Source organism: Hipposideros armiger, unplaced genomic scaffold (genome assembly GCF_001890085.2).
Source record: "Hipposideros armiger isolate ML-2016 unplaced genomic scaffold, ASM189008v1 scaffold_76, whole genome shotgun sequence".
Taxonomy (NCBI): domain Eukaryota; kingdom Metazoa; phylum Chordata; class Mammalia; order Chiroptera; family Hipposideridae; genus Hipposideros; species Hipposideros armiger.
The window spans coordinates 851,510-872,345 of NW_017731426.1; the positions used below are offsets into that span (position 1 = coordinate 851,510).

The 20,836-nt window shown below is 42.0% G+C and overlaps 1 protein-coding gene across 1 annotated transcript in view; it reads left to right on the top strand.

The window, feature by feature from the left end:
- Window positions 1-16,541: 16,541 nt before the first annotated feature.
- The window catches only part of CREBL2 (cAMP responsive element binding protein like 2), a 22,209-nt gene continuing 17,914 nt past the window's right edge, over window positions 16,542-20,836 (top strand). Inside the window, exon 1 of the mRNA XM_019643322.1 lies at window positions 16,542-16,849. Within this exon, the coding sequence (XP_019498867.1) occupies window positions 16,835-16,849 (15 nt within the window). The 5' untranslated portion in view covers window positions 16,542-16,834. The remainder of the gene's footprint in view (window positions 16,850-20,836) is intronic.

Genomic DNA, 20,836 nt, shown 5'->3' on the forward strand with positions numbered 1-20,836 from the left:
TGAAGCGGGGGAAGGACGGAAACAATGATCAGTATTTGAAGGAAAATCTGGTTGTTCTTGGGGACTGGATGGCTAAGGGTAATAAAAGGAGATTAAATCAAAGTGGACTTTGCTTTCCGTCTAAATGACTTAATGGACTGTTAAGGGACTCAGAGGTTATAAGAGCAACTGGTTTGTGGCAAAAAATGAAGGTTGCCTTTGGACATGTGGCAATCTGTTTGGCAGAACAATGACTGGCACATTCCAGAGGAAAGGACCAGTACCAGGTCAGGGATGTGGGATTGGAGCTCAGGTAGAGAGCAGAGACTGTCAATCATAACTGACAAATAAGCTGTGCAGGATCACTGAAGGGGCAGACAAGTCCAATCCCAGGGAAAATTGTTTTTTCATTGTGAGAACGAGCCCGGAGTCCTCAGAGAACAAAAATGCAGCGTAACAAAAGAAAGCAGGCCCAAGGGCAAGCCACAGGTCTGGACAAGTGGTTGGGGCCAAGGCAGAGATAAAAATTAAAGAGACAGAGCAGCAAGTGTGATCTCACCCATATCAAAGGAGAAATGACCACTGAACAATTTCCTGTCCTGTTTCTAGTATGTGGGCTGTTCTATTGCAGAAGTCAAACCCAGCTTAACCGTTCAGACCCTACAGTCTAAACCCTACAGAATAATAAAAAATTTTGCTAGCAGGGAGCATACACTCTAACCTCAGGATAGGGAGAGAACTGAAGTAATCAAAAAATGCTTCTCCACTGAACTGTATATTTAAAATTGGTTACAATGGTAAAACTCATGTTATGTACATTGTACCACAGTAAAAAAAAGAAGAAAGAAAAAAGGAAAACCTCTCCCCCGAAAATATAAATGTCTGTGGATCCCACAAAAATCTCCAAAAGCCCATCTAACTTAGCATCTCTTAGACTTACCCCTTTTGGTCCAAGATCTTGGTTTCCTTCCCCAAGTTGGTGGCTGTGCTTCTAAGGTGATAAAGGTACTTAAGGAGGCAGGGATGCCAAAGCTACCTGGCTCGCATGTCCCTTCCAGTTTGGAAAGAGAATGGGATAGTCAATTGAGGCTAATGTGCAGTGGAAACTCCTCTTCTGGCCGTTCTGCTACCTCTGTCCTTTTTCCAGAACATTGAGAATGTGATCCATTGGTCATAGCCCCACCCTCTGTGACCTCTTCTACCTGACCGAGTTAAGAAAGAGACACAGAGCAGCTCAGCCAGTACCTGGGAGGGACTTACCTGGGGCAGGAACCTGGGAGTCCTGTGATTTCAGTTCTTGCTTATTTCTCTTTGCAAATGTCCTTTGAAGGTTCTAGGGTACTTCTGACCGGCTTGACGGAGCTCACCTCCCAGTCTATACACAATTCCTTTCCCGCGCAGTATATAACCTGTTCCTATGTCAGGGCTCCTCCATAAACCAGGGCAGCCTAAACTGACTCCAACACACGTAAGTAGCTAGATGGGGTTCCTCCTCATTTTACAAGGGAGGAAACGGGCCCAGGGTTGTTGAGTGGCTTGCCCAAGGGCATATACCTGGTTCACTGCTGAACCAGGAGGTCACACGCAGGCTTTCTGACCCACTCTCTAAATCTCTCTTAGCTAGACAAAGAGATTCCAGCTGAAATGCTTGGAATTCTGTTTTTATTAAAGTTTTGCTTTCCCCATGATTGGTCTCTTTTACTGCCTGTTTCTCAAAAGATGTTTAAAATGCCTGAAAATGCCAGCTTAAGGATCCAGAAAAGAATGGAGGGAGGAAGCTCACTGGTTACCCACTAAACCATCAGACTGCCTGTTACTCTGTGGCTAAAACTTGGATCCATGCCTTCCCTCAGCCCGCGTACAACAGAGCCTAGTAAGAGGGCCCTGTGAACTAGGGCTGTCTGGTCCTTTCTGTCATTGCCCTGTATTGACCTTGATCTCTGCCTCTGAAATCCTTGATTACCAATGTCAATAGGCAGCTAGTTGGCTTGGGAGGGGCCCTCCATGGCTATGGCCAGGTAGAGGAATGACAGAACAGCTCACCATAAGCATGTGTATCAGGCAAATTTCAGGAAAAACTGGTTGTTCAAGCTTGTCACCTCAAGAAAAACAGTTTTGTGTAAAGCTTGACATGGTGTGAAATAGATGTACGTAAGTTTGTTCCATTGCCACACTTGTTTGGGGAGGTATCTGTGGGTCACTTCAGTGCACAGAAAGATCTGCGCCCCCCCAAGATCATTCAAGCTATAAAGTCAACCAGATTAAAATAGATTATCTGTGTTCATCAAGCCTATATATCTTTTCTATGGTCATTTTCCGAAAATGTAGGAATTCAGATTTAGAACTTTAAAGCCCAAGTCATACACTTATAAAATCATAGAGCTATACGGTACTTGGAAATCATCTAATATGACAGATGAGGAAACTGAAGTTTCCCATTATTAGGATATTACACTTCTACTACACTGCTGAAGACTACACTCATTTCATTACAACCAAAATTGCATTGTTGGCTCCATGGAGATGACGGTTAACCTAAAACCCACGGCATTTTTCATATAAACCACTGCTCAACTAGATTTTCCCCACCCCAGGTTTATACCATTAATTTCCTACAATTTTGATTAGGAGTTTACATTTTCCCTTTCCATTCCATTTTTCTAGTTTTAACTCCATATTCCAGCCTATAAGTTGCATTTTGGTTGTCTTAAGCTCTTTAAGTGTGCTGGGAAAGGGGAAGGTCATTTGTTAACATGCACTTTGCAGCATGCTATCTCCTATTTAATAGCTAAGTTGTTCTAAATAAAACTCTATAAAAATCATTTAATTTGGAGTTCCCCTGCCTAGTTTTTCAGATCCTTAAGGAAGGTGGGTCACTTTTTCTCCCTTGTCACATACAGGAGCTCTAGAATGGGCTTTTCTGTCACGGGGCCGAGGAATATTCTCATAGCTTGTCTCATACTGGGAACTTGGTGCCTGGGGTAATGTGATGAAAGGCCACCCTCTACCCTGCAGAGTCGAGAAGTCTTTTTTATGCCCATTTTGATGTACCATTTGATAGTTTGTCTTCCATTAGCCACGAGAGCTAGAGGAGTCAAGAAATGTAAGAGCAGGGAGGAAAGAAAGGATTTCCTAATCTCTTTTGACCCAAAAGGGTATCTGCTGTATGCACAAGGAGGATCAACTTGAGTGAATTATTTGTGATGACTTTATGTATTGTAAATAGCTGGAAACCTAGGCATTACCCCTGACTTCCTCTTCTTCATCCCCCATATCTAATAGTAAGAATGGCTAACATTTATCAGGCACTCACTATGTGCCAGATACTGTGCTAAGATACTTTATAAGCCTGACTAATTTAATCCTCACAAGAAGCATCATGATTTTACAGATGAGAAGACTGGCACTTTTAAGAGATTAAATTACTTGCTTGCACTCATATATCTAGGCATGGTGGGGCCAGATTCACACCTAAGTGATTGTCACTCCAGAGCCCAAAAGCTTACCCACCATATGTCCAGGTTCTCTGGGAGAGACATCAGGCCATGATATAGGTCTGACCCTTAGGAATCATAGAAGAAAGGAAGGAAGTGAAGGAGGGAGGGACGGAGAGAGGTTGGTTGAGTGGAAGAATCTTAGTTTGTAGTGCACTTCTAAGAAAGTTCAGCAAAGCTGATGAAACACCTTGGAGCTGAAGTTGCCCATCAGAGAAGCCACACATTTCCCAGAGGTGGGCCTGCCTTAGTATCCTTCCCATACTCCCTCATGAAACAGCCTGGGAGAAGCATAACCTTAGCAAGAAACAATGATTCATTTCAGAGCTCAGAAGCTGGGATTATCAATTGTGATCCTTTCTGAGAGGTACCTTTTCATTGCTACCACATTATGCTGCCCTATCTCTTCAAACAAGCTGCTGGGTTTTTTCTTCAACAGATGTCTCTACTTACTGCCCTAGTTCAAGCCCCTGTCATTGCTCACCTGGACAATTCCAATAATGCTTTTATTTATTTCCCTACTTCCAGGCTCAATACCCTTAAAACGATTTCCTGCAACACTACCAGGATGATCTTTCTAATACGTAAATCCAACTATGTCATAACCCAGGTAAGAAGCTAGGTGGAGACTTCTTTTTGTCAATCTCAGAATCGGTATGATGATCCTCTAGCATATAAATGACAAGAATCACACCAGCTTTCATTAATTAGGCTAATTTCAAAATTGTCTTATATTCTTTTTTGGTGAGGTCATCATTATGGTATTTTTACATATGGGGCTATCCCATTTACTATGTTATTCATCTGCTTAAAAACCCTTCAAATATTTGTGAGATAAAACCCATACTTTTAATCATGGTAAACCAGTACCCCCAGGACCCGGCCACTTCCTACTTCTCCAATGTCATCCCTGCCACTCCTTACGTGGTATTTAATACTCCAGTAATACTTCAGTAATGAATTATTTGTAGCTCTTGCTATGCTGTATCATATCTCCATGCCTTTGTTTATACTCTCCCCTCTACCTGGAATGCTGTTTTCTCTTCTCCTCCTCTGCCTTTTGTGCCTATTTGAATCCCATTCTAGATTGGCTCAGCTGCCACCTCCTTGGGGAAGCTTTCCATGATTCATACACACCCCAATTCAAAGATCATTTAGTCCAATCTCTAGCCCAATTCAGAAAGTCTATCTAAGGCACCCAGGCAGAAGGTTATCAAAGGAAGAGCCCATGACTTCACAAGACAACTGGCTTTAGGTTCATGGTCACATAAACCAGTCAAAGTCACTTCTTATGCTTTCATGAGGAAATCTTATCAGTTCCTGTTTACCCAGCTTTTCTGTGGATGGTGGTGAAAATAGTACCCATTCAAAGACTCAAAGTGAATGGAGAGTGAGAAGTTGGGAGCCTAACTAAGAAATTCCCTTGGCAGGTCCTACTCCTCTAGAGGCAATGACTACCTTTGAACTTTCAGATCTTGGGGGTTGGGGGTGGAGGAGCAGGATGGTGGTGTAAATGAGGAGGAGGAAGGACAGAACTTACCAACAGGCCGTTGGTCATTTCCTTCTGGTTGTAACTTCTGAGCTTTATGTATTTTCATTTCTGAACCCCCTACCTGTGACTCACAGATGTCTCAAAAGAACTTCGGATTGCCTGTGGACTTCAAGAAGGGGGAGGCACGGGTAGAGGGAGGGTGTAGCCTGTGGGAAACCACATGAGGGTGAGAATTTTGTGACAATGACTGCAGTTACTATGGTTCCACATGTTTCCTTAGTGCTTTTTGATAAATCTGTATTTTTCCAAGACTGAAAAGTTGCTTCTCTAAATACATGATGAGAGATACGTGGTCAGGAGAAAAAGATAGTGAACAAAGGCTGATTCTGGGAGCCTACACTTATTGGGATTGTGGGATAAGAAGCATGATGAACATGGGCTTTTTTTATCCATATTCTAGCACAGGCCTAGCGTTTCCAGTTTTCAATAGGCACTGCCTGTTTTTGTACATTTTAGTGGGTTCAGTATGGTGACTCAGTAAACACTGGTACATTCTCAAGTAGTTCTCAGCCAAAAGTTTATTTTGGGGAAGGAATACATATGAACAAATCATAAAAAAATAGATATGACTCAATATTGTTTATACTGCAATATTAGAAATGAAAACAATAATAAAAATCATACTGGCTATTAAGAATCATTAAATTATCTTACCAGCCATTGTTACTCTGTACAAACAGAGCATACAATTATATTTTTTATTGACACGAGTGTAAATCATCTGGCAATGTAAACATGAGGATAGAATGATGAAAGGAAATTCGTTCCACTAGATTTTTTTAATTTAAATTTTATTTTTATTTTTATTTTATTTATTTATTTTTTTTTAAGATTTTTATTGGGGAATTGGGGGAAGGGGAACAGACAAGTCGCTGTCCCTTTGTTCTTCAGTCCAGTTGTGGAGGACACCGCCCAAGTTGACACCATCATTGCGCTCTTCCTGGGCGAGGCACATCAGTCGCGGGTCTCTAGACGGCCGCTCACTGCGGCTGCTGGCCACTCTCGCTGGCAGCTGGCTACACACGGTAGCCCATGGCAACCCACTGCAGCAGGGGTTGCAGCCTACGTCATCGCCAACGACTCACAGCAGCCCAGCTCCAGGTTGAGCTGTTGTTCAGCATCTTAGCTGTAGAGGGCAGTGTCACTGGCCCTCATATGTGGGATCCAAACCGGGCCCTCTGGCATGCCAAGCCAGCTCTTAACCACCGCGCCACTCAGCCGGCCCTAAATTTTATTTTTTAAAGACTTTATTTTTCTAGAGTGGTTTTAGATTTACAATAAAATTGCAAGGGAGGCACAGAGCTTTCCCATATATTCCCACCCCCACATATGCACAGCCTCTCCTATTATGAACATTACTCACTATAATGGTACTTCTTTTTTTTTTTTTTTTTTTTTTTTTAGCAAGGATGAACCTACATGGACACATCATAATCACCCAATGTCTATACTTTACCTGAGATTCCACTCTTGGTACTGTACATTCTATGAGTTTGGACATATATCCATCATTGTAATATCATTAGAAGTATTTTCACTGTATGATAAAAATCTAAAGCCATTAGATTTTTAAAATGTTTTCTAAAGCCACACTAATTAAAACACTTGGTATAGTGCTGAAATAGATAGGCAGATCAATAGGAAAATGTGGACCATCCAGAAATGGGCCCAAGTACAAACAAAATAAGTTTAGATAAAAGGAGCATTCCAAATCAGTAGGAAAAATATTCAATAAGTAGTGTTGGGATAAGTGGTTAGTCTTTTAGAAAAAAAATAAAAGTAGAGCTGTATTTTTCTCTGCACATCTAAAATAAATCTCAGGTAGGCAAAAGACTTAAATATAAAAATCAAATCATAAAGTACAAGAATAAAACAGTGAATTTTTGTATAATCTTGTCATGGAGAAGGCTTTTACTAAGCATGACATAAAATCCAGAAGTCATAAAGAAAAGATTAATAGGTATAACTCAGTTTACCCTTGATTAACACAGGGGTTAGGGGTGCCCTGCAGTTCAAAATCTGCATTTGACTTTTGACTCCCTCAAAACTTAGTTGTTCCTTGGTATCCATGAGGGATTGGTTCCAGGACCTCATGGATACCCAAATCTACAGATGCTCAAGTCCCCTATATAAAATGGCACAGATAAATGCATACAGTCAGCCTTCCACACCTACGGACTCCCAATCAAGGATCGAAAACAGTACAAGTAGTTACTCATTATAGGTTATCACTCACCTTGCAAAACGGACATATTCAGCAAAGGTGAAAAATGAAAGGCTTCTCTAGAGTGAATTCCATGTCTTACTAACATTTTAAAACTAACTATCCTCTCCCAGAGATATTACAATAGATTGAATGAAAATTCTAGGTGATGGAGTGGTTAAGATAATTTCTGGAACATATATACGGGGCATTGTCACATAGCTGCAATGCATACCTATGCAGACATCCCAGCAGTTCTTCTGTCACTTGTTGCTTGTGTGTAATAGACAGAGCCTGGATGGGGAAGGAAGTGAGGATGTTTGGCCTATGGTCCTGCCAGTACCATCACCACCTGACCAAGGTTGAGAGACTTATGTCATAGTCTTCATTCAGTCATCAGATTTTCAGTGACAGCTTAATATATGCCAGACCCTTAATATATGCCAGATAAATTCCATATACCCTATACCATGCTATCATATAGCATATAAGTATGATGTAATATAATGAAATATTACAAAATAAAAGATATCAAAGAGCTACTAGCTACATATAAAAGAGCCAAATTCCCCCCAGATTTAATTGTCACTTTCCTCCTTAAACTCTCAGTGGCTCCCGTGCACCTTCAAGTTTAGTACCCACTGCTACACTTGCCATTCAACATGCTTCATCATCTGTCTCCTGTCTACTTATTCTGGCCCTAGCTCTTGACTCTGCTCTTCCCATTTCCTGAGACGTCTATGTTACACCCAAACCAAATTATTTGCAGTTCCCCATTGTTATTTCATGCCCGTGTGCCTTTGCAAATACTTCTTTTCTTGCCTGCTTGAAAAATGTGTACTCATCCTTTGTGGCCTGGCTTAGAAATCAGTCCTTCAGAAAAGACTTCTCCTAGATCCTCTCTATATTTTAGGTATACCTTTGTTATCACACTTAACACACTATCCTGCAGTTATTTGTTTACATACTTAGAGAAGTATGTAAATGAGTCCTCCATTAGCGTGGAAGCTCCTTGAGAGCAGAGACCTTGTTTCATTAATCTTTGTGTGTCTCGTGTATGGCACAATGCCTCCTGAGAAGGAGCGGTCGATCCATCTTACAAATGAATGGATGGATTAAAAAAATGAATCAGTCATACTACAGTCAAAGGTTTCTTTGTAGTATGCCATTTCTTAATAGGGTGACAAATCTGGTAAAACTTGCATCTCTGATGGATTCCATCTTATCTCTACCTCAGTTCCAGTGCAACGGGCACTACCCAAGACATTATAGTAAGGTTCTTGTAACAATTATTTGAATGTCAACTGTACAGCTGGTGCAGTCTTGCGTAGCGAAGGTTAACTTAGAAACACACCAAGTCACTAATATATATCATTTTAATCTTGACAGTGTACTTTTAACCAGATGCCTGAGTTTTTCTTCCTTCACATAGCTAGCATCTCTCCAAACAAGCTTAGATAGCAACTTGTTTTCTTTGGGAAATTGATTAATGGGGACATTACTCATATGCCTGGTTGTATGACATGTCCAATAACATTGTCATTTTGTTTCTGGGGTGTTGGGTAAAAATATCCAGGAATTTACTACCACTGGAGTGACCACCTGTTTGCTGGGAACGTTAAAGAAAGAAATCTGGGGGGGCAGCTCCCTTGAAGAATGCTGAAGGGGATCTGATTCTATCACCAGCCTCCCCACAACAAACTGCCCCATCCAAACTTAGCAATAGCATCTGTGGAAACAAGAGAACAGCTGGGCTGGGTACCTTGGCACTTTGGTTGGCTGGGACTGAGCGGCCCGGCAGGCACCTGGAGAAAATGCAGAAGTAGCTCTTCCCAAGCCTAAAGGAGGGCAGAGCCGGGGAGCTGTCAGGTGCTGTATTAGTGGCAAGGAGAGACATTGGCCTTGATTTAGGAGTAGAAACAAGGGAAAAAAGAGAAAAGGGATGGGACTTGGGGAGGAAAGACAACTGTAGGGCAGGAAACTGGGCAAGTGTAGCTGGTACTATGTCCACCTTACTTCAGGGATCCTACAGTGTAGGTGGGGGTGGGGTGGGGTCAGGAGTATGGGAGTTACCATGAAGAGGAGGTTCAATCTTCTCTGGAAGCTGTAACTGGGCAGGAAGGGAGCAAGCATGTATTTGGGCCTCACCTACAGCAGCTGGAACAGAGCAGATGAACAGACAAATTCCGTGCTGAGTGGGAAAGGAGGCTATTGAAGGGAACTTCACCAGAAGGCCTGAAGCTATCCAAGATAAAACAAACTGGAGAACATCTTACAACATTAGGGAAAGGATAACCCCCTCTCAGGACCTGCTGTCTGAAAACATAAAACGACAAAAACAACAGAGCACAACACAAGAACCATGAGAAAAAAGGGAAAGGGTGAAGCGTGGAGGAGCAGGTAAGAGTCCAGGCTGATTGATGACCGAGGTGCCAGACACTCCAGCAAAAGATCAACATTACTTGCACAATCCCTAACTGTGTGCGTCAGCCAGCATGAGGCCATCTTGAAATGGCAACAATACAACTGAGAAGCCTATTTGAGGAAGGCAGCATTACTTAAGACAAAACGACTTTCTGTTCTACTTTAGAAAACTATCTAAGAGGCCAGAGCTTAAATGTAAAGTAATTCTATAAAATCTTCAATGACAAGTGTGTACTCCTGTTGAAAGTAGAAGGATGTTGTTGCTACTTTTGTGTTTTGATTCTCATCACCCTGAGGGCAGCTGGAGTGTCCGGAGAGGCTGTAGCAGTCGTAAGACTTTTCCATGCCTATGCTGCATTAGAAAATGAGTCCTGTAAAGAGAATAACTAGTTGTATAAGCTCTCGGTTCCAATAACACCATCCTGTTGGGGAAACAAGGTGGCTGTCTAAAGACCTAATTTAAAGGGGGGATATTGGAAGGAACAAAGAGTTTAGTATTTGCGTGGAAAATATGTAGATGCCTATACAAAGTTCCTATAGATCACTATGGTTATATGTCCCCAAAAGTTCTAGTTGAAGGCCCCAGAAAATGTCGGGCAGCACCATGTCAAGAACAGAAATGAAAACAAAATCATTATTTTACTTCAGTTATAACACAACCAAACAAGCAGAACTATGGTTCCTCTACACACATGCACACACGTGGGAGCCGTTACTGAGGCGGTAACTGCCCATGGAAAGAGAGGTCTGCCAGTGTCAAAAACTGCTCAGAAATGGCTTCCATGTGACAATACCTTCATGCCTATGAGATAATGTTAACACAAACATTTTTAGGACCTATCAGGTAATCTTACCACTACTACTCTTACATTTTATCACACAGAGTAGTAAATGCTGTACCATTTAGGTAACATTTCATTGACCAAAGAAGATTGACATTAACCACCTTCAGACTTAAATGTTTTTGGAAACAATTCTATGTGTAAGTAAAAGGTTTAAAGATATATTCTGGAATGGAAGCCTTCCCATGTAGATCTGGGAAGACTTTAAAGTCAAAGGACTTAGGGCCCGCCGAGTGGCTCAGTTGGTTAAGAGCTCGCTCAAGAGTTTGAGCTCTGAGCAACAGCAGTTCGATTCCCGGCCCAAGCTGAGCAGCCAACAGGTGGCAGGATGGCTCAGCTTAAAAAAATAAAATAAAGTCAAAGGACTTGAAAATATGCTTTAAAAGAATTGTAACCTAAATATGGAAATGAGTCAAAAACTAAATGAAGATATATGATACCCAATAGAAAAATCAGAATAGCCATAATATGAAAAAGTGATGCCAGAAAGAAAGAGTCAAAGGTATTTATATCTAGCAATAGATAGCACCAAACAAGAGGCAGGAAATACAACTCATAAATTCTCATAAATATTATTTGTGGCTTTTTGAAAATATCGTTGGGGTCATAAGTAGTTCCGATGAAGTCCCGACAGTAAAATTTAGGTTGCATTTTCTTTTTCTTAGAAACAAAGATTGAAGTGAAATTTGGAGCAACAAAGGCTATTCATAAAATAAGAAATGGTTCCCCTGCTGTGCCCCTGAAGTCTGCAGGCACCCAAACCTTTAGTCCTCCTGGATAACCTAGGATTCTAGTCTTTTGCTCCTTAAAAATGCAAGCTCTGAAAGAGGAGTCCTGTCAGATTTTCTGTTCCGCAAACAACTCTGGGTTTACCAAACCTTACACTGGAAACAACCGCAAAAGTGAACTTTGATGGAAGGAAGCTGCTTTTATATTATAAAAAGGTTTCTGAGCAATAACACAGGCTGTGTTTTTACTTACTCTGTACCATGTGCCACAGTAAGGTTAAATGTCTTCAGGTCTGAGTCAGTAGAATAAAATGTGCCTGTCTAACATGTGTCAGTTGGGTAAACCCTCAGGAGAATTGTGAAAGAAGGTACCTGGTCACTTGTTCATTCTGCATCTCTCTCCTTATCGCCCCCACCCTAACCTTATCCCGTGTCTACTTGCTGCTCTTTAACTGCTCAAAGCCCCACCAGAGCAATCAGATCTACTGAGATCTCTCCCCTCCTTGTAATACCTATCCTTCCAAGCCATGTATTCCTCTTTTCTTCCACACCTAAACCCCATCTTAAACTAATCTTTAGGTAGCAAGTAAGAGGGAAAAAAACAGCACATTCATACTAAAGTGTAAATGACTAATAGGGATACTTAGCAAGCCATCTCTTCCAAAGGGGAGTTCAGTTTTTATTGGCCAAAAAAAAACCCCAAACAATTTCTATTATTTCCTCAAATAACAGCACAGTTTAGTCTTTTCTACATATATATGGTTTAGGAATAGCAGCAGCATTTTAAGTGGGAATGGTAGATAGGACAACATTAAGAAACGCTGTTGTTGAGTTTGAGGAGAAGCTTCCAGGACGCTGGTGAAGGGGAAGAGGCTAAGGCTAAGGCAGAATCTGGACAGGGAAGGTTTTGGTTCCTTTAGCTTCGTTTTCTATTCCTTATTTTTATGCTGACTGGGTCTCTTTCTCCTTCCTTGTCAACAAACTGCTTCAGTCCTTGACATTATTTATTTATTTTGTTCCTGCTGACAAGCTGGAGGCTGAGTTTTGTGCTCACGATGAAAATGTTCCTTTAGGCTCTTTTCTCTGAACTTTCTAACCAATGCAGAGCAAATAGGTACTGTGCTGTATGCAAATATAGGCATATTTGTCCGTGTAGGCCAAAGGAGGGGAGGCATTTTGCAACATGCCTTTAGAACAGAAACAAACTTTTGAGATAGAACATTTTATAGCCCCGTGAAAATAAGCTAAACTTTTTGGAAACAAAAAGGACAGAGGAATACTTATCTATACAATAAATTGGGGTGGTGGGGAGAGAGAAGACACACAAAGCAAAAAACGTGACTAATGCTTCAACAGTGAGCTCACCTCAAGTATTTCATGAATTTCACATGACCCACCCACTTTTTCTCGGTACCTCTCAAGATTACCATATCAGCAGCAATAATACCCTGTTGTTCCCAGCACCAGATTAACATATCAACGTAGCGCTGGCATTCCTGAATGTAAAATATTGTACTGTTTCCCTTGTTTGTGGTTTCTATAAGAAGGTTAATTTTTGTTCCCTTACCCTCCTCTCTTAATCTCATGCCACCCCCCTACCTCTCTTCAATCAGTGGTTTGTTTTCTTCTTTGAATAGTTGTCCTCCTTTCTTTTCTCAGTCTCTGTGTCAAAATTTGAACTATTCACAAATTCACTGTACAACCATGCTACATTTTAAAATCTTTATTACTCAGCCACAGATGATCAAGTCTTTGAAAAGACAAGCCAGGGAGAGAGAAAAGTAATAGCTGGTCAACTCGGGGATACCTTCTTCCCCAAATATACGGTGTGTGCTAAGGTGAGTCAGAAGTTACCATGGTAGATTTCATGGCCACCTTTGTTTCTTTCTTGGTAGGATTTGTTTTTTCATTATTGCTATTTCTAGATTGGAGATGGTTCTAGCAAAAATTTCCATGCCAGAATTGAATCAAACAATTTTTCATTTCTAATGAAAGTTTGGAAAGGGCTGCATGTATAGTTTTTACATTCTTACATTCTTATGTGTCAAACTTAAGGGAGAACCAGCTGGAGCCTAACAAGCTATTTTAATGAGCTTCCTTTCTCTCTGATGTTCCCCAGGGGATATGTGCCAAGCAGACCCATGTGGCCCAGGGAGTAACATGATCATCTTGGCTCTGTTTAGACACCTGTGCTCTTTTAGCCTAGTGGTAAAGGGAACAGAAGAGAGAAGGATGAGGGCTTGGAAGGCATGCAGACCTAGTGGGAGTGGGTGTGTGCCATGCTGCTTAGGAATTCACTCCAGAAGCTCCACAGCAGCAGCGGAGGCTTGATGCATCGCAGGGCAACAGTGCCTCTGTGTGGGGCGTCTGAGAGTATATGAAATGTGTCTGTGTGCGTGTTAGTGAGGGAGGAGGGGGGAATAGGGAGGAGAAAATTATATGCATTTTTAAAGGGAATTGCATGCCTTGGAGGTTTTTTTTGAGAAGGCAACATAGGAAGGAAAGATTGAAAACCATGAATGTAAAGTATGCCCAGGACCCTGAGAGCATATTCTTCTTCTAAACTTCCTCCCACTCCTTAAGACACACACACACACACACACACACACACACACACACACACACACACGCACAGAGAGAGAGAAAATACATTTGCTGTGTTCACTTTTCCTTTTCTAGGAATCAGTCTGATTGCTTGGCTCTCCCTACCCACTCTGAACAACTGAGCACATAGATATTAAACTTGATCTGTATTATTTTTCACTGGATGCCTGGTTTAGTGATTGTTCATAGTCTCTTGTATGTGTGAATTTCTCCTTCCTGGATTATAAAGTCCTTGAAGATTTATACTAAGAGAAGCTAATACTCCCTCTTGTTCTCTCTTATCTCTTTGTTACCAATTATGGGTATTTTTCTGCAAATGTTTAACATATGACTACACAATACTTCTTCCTAAGATTTTCTTCCATTTACAAAGTTCTATTTTATGATGCGATTGAGGTTTATATTTTATAAATTAAATTTTTAAAGAAATAAAGTACTTGGACACTTTCTAAGGTGAATGTGTCTAGAGTTTTTTTTTAAATTTAATTCCTATTTTAATTGTGTAATATTTCAAATGTACAGAAAAACAAAGAGAATAGTACAACATGCATTCCACCACCAGATTTAACATATTTGCTTCAACTCTTTAAAAGTTAAATATACAGCTAACCGCCTAAGACCCGCCCCATCCTATTCCCCTCCCTCCCTAGAGAAAAACTACTCTCCTTAAACTGATGTACATAATCTCTCTGTAAGTTTTTAGATTTCTACTTCATGGTTCAAAAGATCTTAGTCCTCCCTCTGGAGGGGCTGGCATTGGGTCTGTAGCTGCTTAAACACAGCAAGCATGGCCATCCGTGGTAGCACAGAGTAGATAAGCAGAAGGCCGGTACACTTCTGACAGCTGGAATGCAGGAAGAGAGAGTGGCAGAGGATAAAACCGAAAGAAAGACAGTTCCACCCCAAAGAAGAAGGCTTAGCAGTGGCAAGGGGGTACCTGGGGAGGCAGACTGAAGCCATGCTGAATACAAGATGAGGAGTCTGGAAGGAGGTGGAAAGTGACTCTTGGAAGTGCTGAACGAAAGGGGTATTAAATGGGGAAGAGGAAGAACGCCTGTGAGCACAGACTTTTGCTCTCTTGATCCCCAGAGAGGATATGGCTAGGTGACTCTCAGACTGCCAGGAATGCAGTTTGGGGGTTGGGGGCGCACCCCTGGTTGGACCCAACAGCCACAACCCCAGCATGCCAGACTTGTTACCAACCGCATGACCTGCTCAGGCTGCATGTACTTGGAAGAACTGACCTGCTGTAGTGCCTCTGAAGCGTTACACAGGTCAGACAGAGATGATTCAACCTGTCTAGTATTACTCTTCCTCAATTTGGAGTAGCCAGAAAAAATAGAACACCCAGTTAAATTTGATTTTCAGATAGCCAATGCATTTTTTTGGTAAATGTGTGTCTCAAATATTGCACAGGACATCCATATATTACAAAAAAAAAGGTATTTGTTTATCTGAAATTCAAATGTAAGTGCATGTCCTATATATTTATTGTTAAATCTGAGAACTCTACTTCAGTTGAATTTTGAAAGGATTTAGCAAAGCACTTCAGGAGTCTTTAAAAAGGAATAAGTCAAAGTGCTCTCCAGAGTAACATTAACGAACACACAACCTTTGTCACATTCTCAATGGCCTAACAGGCTAAAACACAAAAACAAGCTCACTAACTATTAAATCAGGAGGACCCAAAGACCCTCTTAGTTATTTTTAATGGCTTCATTGAGATATAATTCACACACCATAAAATGTACTCACTTACTATGTATGATTCAGTGGGTTTTAGTATATTTACAGAGTTGTGCAGCCATCACCAAATCAATTTGAAAGCTTTCATCACCTTAAAAAGAAACCCAGTCCCCATTAACAACCACTCTCCATTCCCAGCACCCCTTCCTCCCCACAGGTTCACAGCCCTAGCCACTGGCAAGCACTCTGTCAACTTTTTGTTTCTTTAAACAGACCTATTTCATTATAAATGGAATCTACAATATGTGGCCTTTTGTGTCTGGCTTCTTTCGTAGCATGTTTTCGAGGCTCATCTACATTGCAGCATGTATCAGCACTTCATTCCTTTATATGGTCTAATAATATTCCTAATAATATACCACAATTGGCCTATTCGCTCATAATGGGCACTTGGGTTGTTTCCACTTTCCATTATGAATAAAGCTTCCAGGACAGAACATTAGTGTACAAGTTTTCACATGGACATACGTTCCCATTTTTTCCAGAAATCATTGGCCATATGTTAACTCTATGTCTAATATGTGAGGAACTGCTAAATTGTTTCCCAAAAGCAGATGCACCATTTTATATTCTTGGGGTTTTGTTTGTTTTTTAAGAAGGAACCTTCAGGGTTTTCTGTGTCCCTGAGGAGGGCCTACGCCCAGGGCCCCTCCTTCGGGCTGCCTCCGCTGGGGCCCGAAGGTCCTACTCCTCCAGCCCAGGACGCTGGAACCCAACGGTCAAAACCCGCAAAGAGAGCGCACTGTGGGAAACTGACGTTCGCCTCCCGCCTGGTCCCGCCTCCGCAGCAATTGCGGCAAGAGAAAAACAGACGCTTGGCAGAGGCTATGTGGACATTGTAGTTTTCCTTCTAGTCAGCCGTGTACAGACTGCGGAAAGGAAAACTACAATCCCCAGAAGACCGCGGTACTACGGCAGCTGGAGGGGCCATTCCTCGTGCTGTGCTCCCGCCCACCCTCCCGTCCCAGCCGCTCTCCTGGGCGTCTGTAAACACACCCAGACTGTCATGGAGGGGGAGGAGGAGGCGGCGGCGGCGAAGGGAGGCGTTTTGGGCCGCCTCCAGGGTCCGCTCTGCCATTCCTGAACTGGTCCCTCGTCCCCGTGACTGTGGCATCGGGGAAGCGAACTGTTAGGCGAGAGGAGGAGACAGTCAGAACCATATCCCCTTCTTCCCCCGGGGCGGGGGCCGGGCCGGGCCAGGCCGGCGGAGCCGGGGAGGGCAAGGGGAGGGAGCGCCTGGCCAGGCCGGCCTGTCTGCCGAGATGGATGACAGTAAGGTAAGTCCTGTGGTTTGCACGCGCAGCTGCCTCCGCCGCCGCCTCCTGCTTGTCCCTAAGTGCCAGTCCCGCCGCTGAGTCTCAGCTTGGTAGTTCATGGCAACACCCAAGAAACACCTGCCGCAGACATCCCAGCGCCTCCAGTTATTACCCCACGGCACCCAGCTAGGAACTCAGGGAACAGTGGGGCTGCGTTTTCCCAGAAAGGGCCCTCTCTACTCTGAAAAAATTTCACTCCCAGGGCAAGCCTGTTTGTCAGCTTTTGCAGATAGTGCAAACCCTACTCCTCGACTTGCCTACCGAGATGAGTGAAGAAACTACTCTGCTTTTCCTTTTTGCCTTCCTTTGCCTCCCTCCCAGCCTTTCTCCAGTTTGGAGATTTTAACTAGGGCACCCTGAACCAGCCCTATTCCCCTTGACGGCTCCCCTTTCTTCTCTCCGGCTCCCTTACTCAATGCCCCATTCATATAATCAGTTCACTCCCCCTCTGAGCTATTTTCCTGTGGTTGGTTGGAACACTCTGCTAAGCTCCTGTTGCTATTCCCCCAGAGTGTGGAATCTAACCTCTTCTAGAAAGCCTGAGAAAAGTAGTGAATTCTTTCTTGTTAATCTGATTATTTTATATCCCATCACCATCCCCCTTTCCCTGTCCAAATCACTTATCCCTGTGATTATAAGATAACAGACAATGTTCATTTCATTATTGGTTAATTCATACAGTTTTTATCTATGTGTAACCTCTTCTTTATGTCTACCTACATTAGTGTTGTCTAGTTTTATTTCATGAAGGTAGGGACGGTCAGCTTATTGATCATCAGACTTCTAGAATTTGCCAAATTTTGAAGTAGAACTCACTCCTTCCCTATGCTTTCCAGAGGTCTTACTTTCCACAATCTCTGGCGTGCTGCTTTTTTCGTTGGGTACTCTTTCTCCTCCCCCCCTACCCCGCCCACCACCAGGTAACCAGTAACACTTTGCTCCTATCAAGTTTTTGTTTCACCCGTGCTCAGAGAGATGAGAAAGATTGCCAGCTTGTCTGCGCTGCGAATACATTATCTCTTCCTGTTACTGCAGAGGGCTCTGAGAAAAGTGTTCGAGAGAGAGAGAGCCCAAGGCAGTACGCTGGAACAGTTTGCTTGTGAAGTACCAAACCCCTCCTAATAGGAAGTGGTATTTCCAAGACAGAAAGGAGATGTTCTCAGTTTTCCAGAAAAATCAGAAAATAATTTTTTGTAAAAGCCTTTGCTACCTTGATCTTTCAGTGTTAATTTTGAAATTGTCTGAATATTGTATCCATTATCTTCCTCAGGAAATAATATTATGGCTGTTTATGGATGCTAAAATAACATACTGCTCTTTAATTTCCTTAAATCTGAGACTGTCACAGTATATTCTACAGAATTTTCAGTTGTTTCCTGTGAAACATTTAACAGCTTTCTCAACATCTTCAGTAATCTCAAGTCCAGGAAAAATATGCTTATCTATAAAATCACATAGGAGTTATTTCTAAAACTAGCAAACTATAGTTGGGATGGTGGTGGTGTAAAATGTTATTGTTTTGCCTAAAAGATTGAAGTTAAATTTAAGGGGGTAGACTATCCATAGCTTATGTCCTATTGGGTTCATAGGTACGCAAAATGAATTCAGTTTTCATCCTTTATTAAGTCATTGTTTTTATGAGAGAATTTAGAAACGAGTAATTTCTTACATCCCTAATGATTATGGAAAAGAAAATCCATTTCAGATGTCTCTGGATGAATAGTGCCTCTGTGAACACACTACTTTCACTTTGACTGCATGTCACAGTTTTAGATGAGTAATGTTTAAATGCCATGTACAATAAGTCTGCACTGCTTTCGGCAGTCAGTGTGAAACTGCCCTTAAATAAAGCTTTGGCAGCTCCCAGTCCTGCCTTTCTCTGTGCTCTAGTTGTTACAGTTCTACAAAAGCGTATTGCCCTCCTAGTATGTACCTACATACTCACACACAAAACAGACTTTCCCTTCACATAATGTGTGGGTGACAGAGCCTCAGGTTCCTTTTTCTCCTCCATAAGGGAAAGTGAGGGTTGGGCTTGGAAGTAAGGCAACTATGCTGGTGAGAGTACAAACGCTGCCAGTAACACCAGGGCAACAGAAAGGATGAAGTGAACAGAAGCAGCAGTTATAGAGAGACAATATTTGAATTAGGTCAAGAAACAGATGATGCTGATGTTGTGAGGACCTCCCTTTGAAAAGATTCTGTATCCTGAGTTGTTTTCATCAGTGACAATGAATGCGTTTGCCGAGAGCTCTCCACATTCTGCCGTCTAGCTTTCTGGAGTAAAGAGCAGGACAGATTTGAATGGGGGTGCAGCTTTGCCTCCCAAGCTCCTAGCAATGTGCCTGATACAGAGTACTAGTTAATAGTAGTTGAATTAAATTGGAACAGAGTGGCATTAGGGAGAATGCCCTGATGTACCTGGGCTTTATTAATCAGTGTGCTCCGTATACAACCAGAGTAAACAGACAATAGCAAGTGGGAAATATAAAGCAAGAGATAATGGTGGGCATCTAAAAGTGGGGGCTTCCTCAAATAGTGAGTAGCTCTCTGCTACACCAGTTGGAAAGGAACAAATCTTAGGTATTTAACCTTGCCGAACTTCTGTCTGTTAAATGGTCAATACCTTCTTCACAGGCTTTGTTGAGGATTAGAGATATGCATATAAAGCATCAAATACAAAGTCTAACACATAGTAGGCACTCAAAAAATGTTATTAATATATTACCTAGCAGTGAATTCTTTGGTCCTTAACACAGTGTCATAGGTACCTGAGGTGCTCGTTTTAGTAATTCCTAAGTGTGTGCTGTTGCATAACATTTGCAGCCCTTGTTTATACCTCCACTACCCTTGCTCCTAACTATGCCCCCAGATGGAACATGAGCAATGGGATGGGACAGGAAATGAACTTGAACTGTGCCTTTAACTGTCAGATTATGTGAGAAAGGTAGTTTCCCAAACCCAGACCTGTCCTTCGGCCCCTGAAGTTCCCCCCTGTTGTCCCTTAGCCATCCTTTTCTACACTTAGAGTTACCCTCTTTGGGCAGTGCCACAAAGCTCAGACGTTTTCTGCTTTTTCTGTCCTTCATCAATGCTTTTCACAAGACTTTACACAAGAGCCAGCTTATCTACTAACTAAACCTCTGACAGTAGATATTAATGCTTCAGTGTGCCTTCCTTTCCTGTCTAGGTTACATGCACATGCACATTTTAACTAGGGCACCTCTACAGATAGTTTAACCCTAAGGAGTAATTCTAATACTACAGAAACCAGTTGAAATTGAAGTTTAAATAACCTTATTCGGAATGTTTTGCTCTTTGTTTTCAGAAAAGTTTGTTTATTTATTCATTAATTCATCAGACATTTGGTAGAAACCTAATATGTGCCAGGTATTGTGCTAGACAGTAGAGATACAAAGATCAATAAGAATTTATAACTATTCTTAGGAGCTTACATTTCAGTGGGCTAGGCAAACATATAGAAAAATAATTACAATATAGTAAGGTAAGAAATAAGGGCAGTAGAGGCAAAGTGGTTTTGGGGGCATGAAGAATGGATGCCTGTCTGGGTATGTCGGAGATGGGCTCACACAGCAGTAATGAACGTGTAAGGAAGACTAGGAGTCTTCCTGAAAACGGGAAAGAGGAAGTATCCTGTACAAAGCATATATTGCACTGGAAAATAAGTATTTTGGTACAGGCTAGAGCAGGAATTGGCAAATTTTATGTAAAGGGCCAAATAGTAAATATTCGTGGACTATGTGATCTGTGTTGCAGTTAATTCAACTCTTCCATTGTAGCAGGAAAGCATCTTGAAGAATGTAATGAATGGCTGTGGCTGTGTTTCAATGAAACTTTATTTACCAGAACAGGCAACAGGCTGGCTTTGGCTTGCCAGCAGGGCTGTAGGTCACTGACCCCTGAGCTAGAGCATAAGGCACAAGTATA